Source organism: Chrysochloris asiatica, unplaced genomic scaffold, assembly GCF_000296735.1.
Source record: "Chrysochloris asiatica unplaced genomic scaffold, ChrAsi1.0 scaffold00011, whole genome shotgun sequence".
Taxonomy (NCBI): Eukaryota; Metazoa; Chordata; class Mammalia; order Afrosoricida; family Chrysochloridae; genus Chrysochloris; species Chrysochloris asiatica.
Genome location: NW_006408529.1, coordinates 12962656 through 12973321, shown reverse-complemented (window position 1 = coordinate 12973321; position 10666 = coordinate 12962656). Strand labels below are relative to the sequence as shown.

Sequence of the window (10666 nt, the reverse complement as noted above, 5' to 3'; positions counted from 1 at the left end):
ACCGAAGTTCAAGAAAATCAGATTTAGTTTTGTGGAACACGTGCCCTCAGAAATGTCACTGACGGTACTTTCTATTGCCCTGGATTTTCTTTTTCCTGATCTTTTAAATAATGGTACCATAATGTGAATAATTTTATAGGTGGGAGCTGTGTGTGCAGTGCAGCGTTGGAGGACTTGGGGAGAGGTGGCATGGTTTTGGGCATACCTTCCACTCATTCTGAACAGAAAGTGAGGCTTCCTTACCCGACCCAGTCTGCTCCCCATTAAACCCCTCCAGTATGAAGCCACCATCATCACTATGCCTCACAACACAGTAGGATAATTCACGAAACCAACACCAGGTCTCCTCACGTCCAGCACCTTCAGGTTCCACGTAACTAGACTCTTTCGGCTCATCTTTGATTCACATATAATGTATACGTGAATATATTTTATAGCAACAGCTTCAAGTATGTAGTTGATGGTAGATCCAGGTGGAGGAAAAAAAAAAAATCTCGGTTAACTACAAAAACGATCCATGCCTTATGCTCGTATCTTTAAAAGCAGTTTTGTTTTTGTTTATTTGAAATGAAGTCAGGCTCCTGAGAGCGGGCCAGTCCTTCCCACGCCACCCAATACGGGCAGCGGGCCCTGGACGCCGAGAGTCCCAGAACAGGTTCGGAACTGCACGTATTAGAGCGGAAAGCGGTGAGGGGCAAAACCCCAAACCAGTCACAAACAGGTAACACGCGGCCCGGGAGGAGTACTTTGTGCCCAAGAGAGCCAGGGCCCAGGCCCTCGAACTAGCTCTGTATGCTAAGCGTCACCCGGAGGCGACAGAAACCAGGCCTCCACGGGGCCCTCGGGGAGCCGCGGGCCATCCCGTCTCCCCGCCCCGTAGGAGTCTGCGCCACCTCTTTCGTGGGCCGGCCGCCGGCCGCTCCCACCTTCCGGCCTTGGACAGCCCCGCCTCTTCTCCCGACTTCCTTCCCCTGGGCGCGCGGGCTGCGGCGGCTGAGCGGCGGGAACTGTGGGAACGGCGGCGGGGACGAGCGCTTGGACGGAACCGGAGCTGCAGCATGGGCGGCGGCCAGCCTTGTGGGTACGCAGCCTGTACCGCCACGTGGCGCCGCCTGGAGCGCTGGGCGCGGGGGCCTGGTCTCAGGGCTGGTGAACCCTTACTTTGCACTCCTCTGTTAAATAGTCAAACAAGTAGACGAGGGGCGTAGGAGAGGTGGTCGGTTTGTCGTGGTGGTGCTGTGGTTAAATTGTAGGAGCTTTTCACCGCCCTGGGAGAAGTGGGGTGATTCTGGGGAAAGCTGAAAATAATAGCCATTCCTTGCACTTCTACTTGGGGTGAGAATGCGTGGTTACGCCCGCAGTCAGAATTCAAGGCATTGGGAGGAGCATGCATTCTGTTCAGATTTGAGATTAGATCGAGCTCTCTTAGACTCAGTTTCCCACTTCGGTTTTTGTAGCTGATTACAGGCTTTCAATGAGCATTAAAGATAGGCAAAGCACCCAGTGTTTCCCCTAGTAATTGTACTTAATAGAGACTTATTTGTTATCCTGCAAAGATTGTTGTTGTTAAGTACCATCGAATCAGTTCCAAATTATAGTGATCCAAAAGTAACTGGTGGGTTTGAACAGCTGACCTCCTAGCACCACACCAGGACTTGCTGCAAAGATTAGTGCACTGAACAACAGTAACAACCTTTAAGGCAAAGCCCTGATTTGGTGCTGTAGGATAAGCACTAGCCTGCCACCACAACATCGGCAGTTCAAACCCACCTGCCTCACCTTCAAAGCTATACAGAGCCTCTGTGAATTGGAATCAACTCCATAGGCACTTAACAACTACAACCCTTAAAGCAGGGAGCAAACACCGGACTGTATGAACTACAAAGTTGATTCAAGTACGACAGTTGCTGTTTGGGAGAAAGATGAGGCTCGCTTTTCCGGCAGATTTAAAGCCTCAGAAACCCTGTACAGGGTCCCTATGAGACCAAGGCAACTCCACCACACTTAATAACAAAAACCCTTAAACCAACTGGGGAAAACCAGGCCTATTCTGCATGCTTTACAGAAGCAAGGCCAGGTGTTGTTAGAATTTGGGCAACATAATGGGGTACAGGAGCCCTCTGGAGTTCTGGTGTGGCACTGTGTAGGATAAGCACTGGACTGTTAACTACTAGGTCGACAGTTCAAACCCACCGGTAACTCCTAAGAAACCCTATACAGGGTCCAACTGGCACAAGACAGAACCTGGTGAGGCAGTGGTTATGCAAATTGAATGAAAGGTCCACAGTTCAACTTTACCAGGCAATCAGCAGGAGAAAAATCTGCTTCCCTAAAGTTACATTGTTGTTTTTGTTAAGTGCTATCAAGTCGATTCTGACCCATAGTGACCCTGTATAGGGTTTCCAAGGAGCGACTGGTGAGCTTGAACCACCTACCTTGCATTTCATACTACTTTGCAGTCTGATATATTAGCCCACAGCGTCACACCAGGATTTAGTGACCCTGTATAAGGTTTCCAAGGAATGACTGGTGACCTTGAACTGCCAACCTTGCCGTTCAAACTGACTTTGCAGTCCAGCGCATTAACCCACAGCACCACATCAGGACTTTAAAGATTATATACAGCCTTGGAAACCCCATGGGTCAGTTCTGTTTTGCCTTATAGCTAATTTTGGGAGGAGGTTGCATCCTGTGGAACTGGTTCCCGTAGGTACCAGCTCTAGACTTTAAGCTTATAGTATGACGTGTAGCCCTGCCTGTATCCTTTTCTTAGGCAGGGCTGCATGTCAGTATATAAGCTTAAAGTCTAGAGCTTGAAGCAGATGTTTTGGGAAAATCTAACCTTGAGATTTCTTCTTAAATGATATCTACTTGGTTCCTTTGTGACTCTTCCCCACCCCATCTCTTTTGAAAGGCTCTCTTTACCCCAAATTCTAAGCCCCCTTCATAGGCTCTTGTTGTTGTAGAGATGGCATGTACCTGCAGTGAGAAAAGCCATTATTACTAAAACTTTGCCTTAGTAACAACAATTGACACATCAGAGTGTCTTTTGCATTTGATTCTGGATTTAGAGTTGATTACTGCTGTCCCCACTGAGAAAGCTAAGGGTAAACAGAAGGACGAATTATCTGGTTAAGATCAGAATTGGAACAGCTGGACATGTTTTCTTTGGAATCCAACTGACATGCATAATAATCCTGTGTGGCTTAGATCAAATTACCTGTATTCTCTGAGTCTGTTTTCTACCTTAACAAGCAGTAAGTCTTGAGTGAAATGATACTTAAGACTTTTAACAGTGTCTGGCATATGTTAGGTAATCAATAATTGTTTTTCCTCTTTCCCCCTCCCTACTGTACTTGCTCCACTATATAAGGGGGCAAGGTGAGGGTCAGGCATTTGCACTAATATACAAAGCAACCTATGAAAGCAGTGAATCACTATGGACATGTGAAGCAATGCTGCCTAACACCAATCTGAAGCAGCACCGTAATTTCTTAGGGTCTTTGTTTCTTTTTTTTTTTTAAGACCAGAAACTACTAAGTAACTCTGAGGTCTTTGTCCTGTGATTAATGATTGATAAGTAACAACTCAAGTTTCTGAGATTAGAGATCCAAAATTTAAATGTGGTTGAGTTAAACTGGAAAGTGGAGTTACCAAAATGTGTCTCTTAACTGTACTTTTGTTGTGTTTTTCTTCTAGACCCAGCACGAGTGAAGTTTCCTGCAAAAAGCGGGATGACTATTTGGAATGGCCTGAGTATTTCATGGCTGTGGCCTTCTTATCAGCACAGAGAAGCAAAGATCCAAATTCTCAAGTAAGTAAGTTTTATAGGAGAATATCTGGACACACGTAGACACAGAAATGAACAACTTACAAGAAGGGTAGACTCAGTCGACATCTGTCAATTTAAAAATGTCAAGTAAATCTGTCTTTCATGCTGTATTCCTACATGCCTTCATTCTCATGTGAGGGAGTAAATTGTCACATGCCATTGTTGAATGCATCTCCTGCCCCTTTCAGGGCAGGATGCCACAAAAAATTGGCAGAGACAGTGCGCCGATCACACCTCCAGAAGATGAGTGCCTGTTTTGGAAGTCTGCCGCCCACCTTTCATTCACTGCCTTACCAGTAGCAGATGAGCTGCTCAGACACCAACCCTTTGGGCATGTTTTCTTTAGGTCGGGGCCTGCATCGTGAATACAGAAAACAAGATTGTTGGCATTGGGTACAATGGAATGCCAAACGGATGCAGTGATGACCTGTTGCCTTGGAGGAGGACAGCAGCGAACAAACTGGAAACCAAGTATCCTTATGGTAGGGCATATTTTCTGTTCTGTTAAGTGGCGTAGTCTGAGTGCATGCTTAAATAAGAAACCCAAATGAGTTGCCCACTCTTGGGAACCTCATCTGTGTCAGAGTAAATTGTACTCCATAAGGTTTTCATCAGCTGGATTTTTCACAAATAGATCTCTAGGAACAAGAAGAAACATCTGCGTTTAAAGACATGCAGCCAGAATTCTCCTTAGAAGCAAGGCTGGCGATATTTCGTCTCACATATTTTGAGCATGTCATCAGGAAGGGCCAGTCCTTGGAGAAGAATATCATGCTTGGTACACGGTCAGTGAAAAAGAGGACGGCTCTCATTGAAGTGGATCGATGCCTTAACTGCAAGAATAATGGGTTCAAACATAGCAGTGACTGTGAGGATGCAGGTAGTGTTTCATTCTGGTGTATATAGGGTGTAAATGAGCAGGAACTGACTTGATGGCTCCCGGTAACAACATTGTATCTGGGTTTTTCTTCTGAGGCAGCTCTTGGTAGACTTAAACTTCCAATCTTTTGGTTAGCAGTTGAGCCCATTAACCATTTGCACCACCCAAACCAGTAAAAACACGCTGTTACCGTTGAGTCGATTGTGAGTCATGGTGACCACATGTGTGTCAGGGTTAAAGAGTTTTCATAGGGTTATCATTGGCTGAGTTTGTGGAAGTAGCTCTCCGGGGATTTTCTTCCAAGCAGTCCCTGAGTAGACTTGCCTTTGGTAGGAAAGCTGGACAGAAATCCTCACTTAGCCTTTCATTTACAAGCATCTGGAAAGGGAGAAAAGTCCTGTTAAACTATTCTAGTACCCTGTCTGTGTGCCTTAAAACTCAGAGAGCCAACAGATGGAGAAGTAGTGTGGTATGGCAACATAGGAGGGTCCTGAGATTGTGGCTTTGTTACCAGTTTGGGGTCAGGTGTGCTTCAGACTGGCAGTCTGCTAACGTACAAAGAGTGTTAGGGATTGAATTGTGTCCCCCCACCAAAAACAATCCAAAACTCACTGCCATCGAGTTAATTCTGACTCAGTGATCTTATATGGAGTGTCTTAGACTAGTTTATGGGAGCAGGCAGACTCATCTTTCTCCCGTATGACTGGTGGGTTTGAGCTGCCAACTTTGCGGTTAGCAGCCCAATGCCTAACTCACAGTGCCCCCCAAAATATATGTTATAAATCCTAGCCCCTGTGTGCCTCAGAAACCCTACACAGGGTCGCTATGAGTCTGAAACGATTCGCTGTGAGACCTTGTGTGGTGCTGTTGGTTAATGCGCTGGACTGCAAAGTCAGTTTGAAATGCGAAGTCGAAAGTTCAAACTTACTGGTTGCTCCATGGAAATTCTATACAGAGTTGTTATGGGCTGGAACCAACATGACGGCACTTAACAACATGCACCTTGGAAACACTATACAGGGTTGCTGTGAGTCGGAACCGATTCGATGGCACTTTACAACAACAATACTGTGGAAAGGAGCCCTGGTGGCACAGTGGTTAAATTGCTTAATTGCTAACTGAAAAGTCAGTGGTTCAAACCTCCAGCTGGTCCTTTGGAGAAAGATGTTGCAGTCAGTTTCCATAGAGATCGCAGCCTTGGAAACTGTGTAGGACAGTTCTACTTTGTCCTATAAAGTCATTAAAATCTACTGGATGGCAACAGAGTTGGCTATTGTTTTTTATATGCTTTTGGATGTAATTCCATTTGGAGATAGAGTTTTAGTTGGCATGTTAACAAGCTATCATGCTATGCTGCATTTTAAGCCCATCACTTTTTGTGTGTGTGTGTGTGGATTGAGTGAAAGTTTACAGGGCAGATCATCAGTTTTACATTCAACAAATCATACACCTTATTTCATTACCATGATTATAATCCCCTCCATGTACCATCAGTATTTTTCTCTAGTCACTTTAGCTCTTTTTTTTTAAAAACACTCAGGCATGTATAATAGTTTACACCACCAAAGGGCACAGTCTGCAAGTCCGCCTCCTGGCCACTGGCTCTTAGTCCCTCTCTTCCCATGAATCTAGAGTCCTCAGAAGCCAATCACTTTTGAGGTATCAAAAGCATATTAGGCCCAGAAACACAGATGGAGAGAGAGAGTAGTGCCAGCAGATCACCAAAGAACCAAGGAAGAGAAGCTGAAGGAGACGAGGGTCTTTCCCCAGAGTTGACAGAGAGAACCTTCCCCTAGAATCATTGTCCTTAATTGGCACTAGTAGTCCACACTCTAATAAAAAATAAATTTTATTTCCTTAAAGCCGCCACCCACCTATGTTTTGTTACAGCAGCAGTAGCACTGCAGACCCTGGTGAAGATAGCTGAAGAATGTGCACAGTAACTTTTCAGGTTATTCCTATACTGCTTTAGAGCAGAGCTAGGTAACCAAGTGCTTCCCTTTTGTTCAGCCCATGTGCTTGCCAAAGAACTCTGGTTCCACCTCATCCCTGGGTAGTAGGAAACACATTTTGAGTGGGACATCAGGAGTTGGATGAGGCAGTTGCTTTCTCCTGTTCCAGGGACTAATTGCAGGTGGGCCGCAGTCAACACCAAAGGTTTTGTGTGTATCTGAAAATCTTTGACCTGAAAGGGTGCTTCTTAGAATTTGTTGCCTATCTTAGCCCTAGGAAGGAGCGTCACTTCAGAAGTTGTCTGAAATGGCCAGGCCAAAGGTTCACTTTTCTTTTTATTTGCTTGAGAACATGTAGCTAATGTCATAAGCAGGTTACTGTTGAGTCAGTTCTGACTTAAAATGACCCCTTGTGTGCAGAGTAGAACTGCTCCTAGGGCTTTCAAGGCTGTGACCTTTGGGAAGCATATTACCAGCCCTGTCTTCCAGCTGTCTCTGTGAGTTTGAATTCTTAAACTCTCTTAGTAGTCCTGCAATTGTGCCACCCAGGGACTCATACTAAAGCCATAAAAGAGACAAATGGAGCTGTACGTTCTGATTGCTGATTTTTCATAATGTTCCATCCACTTCCATTGAGTTGCGTTCAACTCACAGCCATAGGGTTTCCAAGGCTGTCTATTTTTGTGGAAGCAGACTGTCACATTTTTCTCCAGTGGAGCAGCTAGTGGGTTCAAAGCACTGACCTTTCAGTTGGCGGCCAAGCACTTTAAACACCACATCACCAGGGTGCTTTCATAATGTTAGGTCCTGGGTTAGTGTCTGAAAATGAAGATACTGTCTCTCTTGGAAGTAAAGCAGATTGGTGGGGTTGGTGTGACAAGGAGTTGGCTCTGACTCATAGTGACCCTGCATAGAGTTTCCAAGGCTGTAAATCTATATGAGAATAGAAATCCTCAGCCCTTTCCCATGGAACAGCTGGTAATTTCGAACTGCTGACCTTGAGATTAGCAGCATGATTTGTAACTACTATGCTACCAGAGCTCCCAGATGGAAGAGATTCTGCCTTCAAGAAACAAAATTGAAGGTATGATTGATAAAAGATCTTCTTTGTTGACTCTTTCCTAGTAGATTTTCCTGTGTTTTTCTTATGAAGAACTCCACATCTTCATTTAGTCTAATTTAGATATTTTTACTAAGGTTCCTAGACTTTGATCATTTTAAATAAGCTTTCTAAATTTCCTTTTAAAATTCTTAAGGGTAACGACCCTGTTCTTGAAAGAAAAAAACAACGGTGTGTGGAGGTAGAGAAGAGAAGGAATTGAGGGATGAAGGTAGGATGAAGGTCCAAAGCACTCAGGATTTTCAGGATGTGAAAAGAGTTTAGTGATTACCTACTGCTATTGATTCAGACACATTGCAAACCCCTCAAAACCAAGTAGAACTGCTACTTAGGGCTTCTAAGACTGTCAGTATTTATGGGAGCAGACAGCCTCATCCAATAGAGAGGCTGGTGGGTTTGAACTGCTGACATTGTGGTTACCAGCCCAACACTTAACCTACACATCACCAGGGTTCCTTAGTTTAGTGATTGCTGTTGTTAAGTGTTGTCGAGTTGATTCCAACTCATAGCTACCCTGTATAGGATTTCCAAGGAGCAGCTGTTGGTTTTGAACCATCAGCCTTACAGTTCAAACCAACCTTGTGGTCCAGTGCTTATCGTATAGTACCACAGTAAGAGTCCTAGTGTAGTTATTACCAGGATGGAGTAGTCAGATTTACCAATTTAATTTCACCCCTTGTAGGAGTCGAAAGGGTGTGGTCAGAACTGAGGGAGTGTCAAACTGACTTCCTAGCTAATTTTAGTTATTGAAAAGAAAAATATTCATGTTACAATATTTTAGAAAGTTTCTGGCCTAAGTTTTATTCTAAAAGCTTTTGATGGAAAAAAATAGAAATTAGTAAATTTTAGGCACATGCAAAGATCTGTTTTCAGAGCACAGTGTAATGTTCTGTATAAAAGTTTTTAAGCATCTAAGTTGAAAAGTGTTGAAGAGCAAAGATGTCAGCTTGAGCACTAAGGTGCGCCTGGCCCAAGCCATGGTATTTTCAATAACCTCATATGGATGTGAAAGCTGTACAGTGAATAAGGAAGATCGTAGAAGAATTGATGCATTTGAGTTATGGTGTTGGAGGAGAATACTGAAAGTGCCCTGGACTACCAAAAGAACCAACAGATCTGTTTTGGAAGAAGTACAGCCAGAGTGCTCCTTAGAGGCCAAGATGGCCAAACTTCGTCTCTCATACTTCTGACACATTGTCAGGAGGGACCTGTGACTGGAGAAGGATATCATGTTTGGTAAGGTGGAGGGTCAGAGAAAAAGAGGAAAACCCCAGTGAGATGCATTGGCAAAGTGGCAGCATCAGTGGGCAACAATAGGGAGGTTGCCCAAGGATCGGACAGTGTTTCATTCTGCTGTACATAAGGTCGCTATGGGTCAGTACCAACTTGATGGCACCTAATAACAACAAACGTTGAAATGTATGGCTACCACAATCCTTGTCACTGAATCAAAACAATGAAATAGGGAGGTGTCAAGCTGTCACATTGAGACTGGTTGAAAAAGATGCCAGTAGTTGGACCAGTATAAAGGGTTGTTAAGAATTGTCTAGTTGGTTCTGACTCATAGCAACCCTATATACTGTTTCCTAGGTTGTAAATCTTTGCAGGAGCAGGAAGTCAGTTTTTCTTCCTGTGGGGCAACTAGTGGGCTTGGACTGATAACCTTGTGATTTGCAGTCCAGTGTTTATCGTATGAAGCCACCACGTTCCCCAGTGTAGAGGGTTCTCACTTGCAACTGAGTGGCTCTCCCAGTTGGCTCTAAGCCGTTTTCTAGCAGTGGCCTAGAAGCCCAAGACTCAGCAGCACATTTGCAATCCCTGACTACCCAGTGCTCTGTAACCTCTGAAGTAGCTGATTTTGATTGTTCTGAAACACCCCTGTTTGAACAAGTTGCAGAGTTGGGGAGAGTACCTTTCAGAGCTCCTTTCCAGAAAGATTGGGAAAAACAACAGGCATTTGTCCAACTTCACTGATTGTTCTTACTGAATTGCTGCTGAGGGTTGTTGTTTTTTTTTAACTTTTTATTGTGAATTATGTGATAGTTTACATGGGAGAACATTGGCTTTGTATTAATCCTATCTTATGTCGTTTCATTGCAATGATTACAATCCACTGCATGCATCATCAAACAACCAAAGGGTACGCTCTGCAAGCCTGCCCCGTGGCCGTCAGTTGCTGAGTCTTGGGGCACTGTTTGTTCGCATGAATTAAAAAAAATTTTAAATCTTTTTGTGTGGTGAAACAACCAAGGTTTAATGTATATACGATAGATATACAGGATGCAGAGGAACTGTGTGTCCTCCAAAGACTGCCTCCTGTCCATATGATTTTTTAGGATCCATATGCTGCCTCTAGATTTTCAGAGTTTCTTGGCCTTATCCATTATTCATTTTACATATTGCCGTGTTAGAATGCAGACAGTTTTCTGTTGCAAGCATAGGCTTGTAATTTGACGTTACGTAAAAGTCATAGGAGGTATTAAATGGTTTTTAAGAGACATTTCATATTAGTGCCAACGTAATACATGTAATGGGCTTAAACAAAGTCTAAATAGCGATGACTGTGTCTAAGCTGGGCTTTCATTTCAGTCATCCGTTTTAAAGGGATTTTGAGCAACAAGAAGTAAATGTTAGCATAGTGTTGGATGAATTAGAAACCTTTGGTGATAACTGACTGAAAGGCTAATTCTTTTTTTACTTCTGTTTTAAGACTTCAATAATCAGTTTAAAAAAATAAGGTGATAATGTCTGGAATTGGCTAGGCTCACCCCTTTTGTCATTGGCATTAATGATGATTAAGCTGCTATATGTGGTCCTGGGGTGGTGCTACAGGTTAATGGGCTGGACTGCAAGGTCAGTTTGAACCACAAGGTCGGCAGGTC

General features: G+C 44.0%; 1 protein-coding gene across 1 annotated transcript in view; it reads left to right on the top strand.

The window, feature by feature from the left end:
• Positions 1–1058: 1058 nt before the first annotated feature.
• The window catches only part of LOC102841522 (deoxycytidylate deaminase-like), a 43742-nt gene continuing 34134 nt past the window's right edge, over positions 1059–10666 (top strand). The window contains exons 1-3 of the mRNA XM_006834422.1: positions 1059–1081; positions 3700–3814; positions 4179–4314. Of these exons, the coding sequence (XP_006834485.1) occupies positions 1059–1081; positions 3700–3814; positions 4179–4314 (274 nt within the window). The remainder of the gene's footprint in view (positions 1082–3699; positions 3815–4178; positions 4315–10666) is intronic.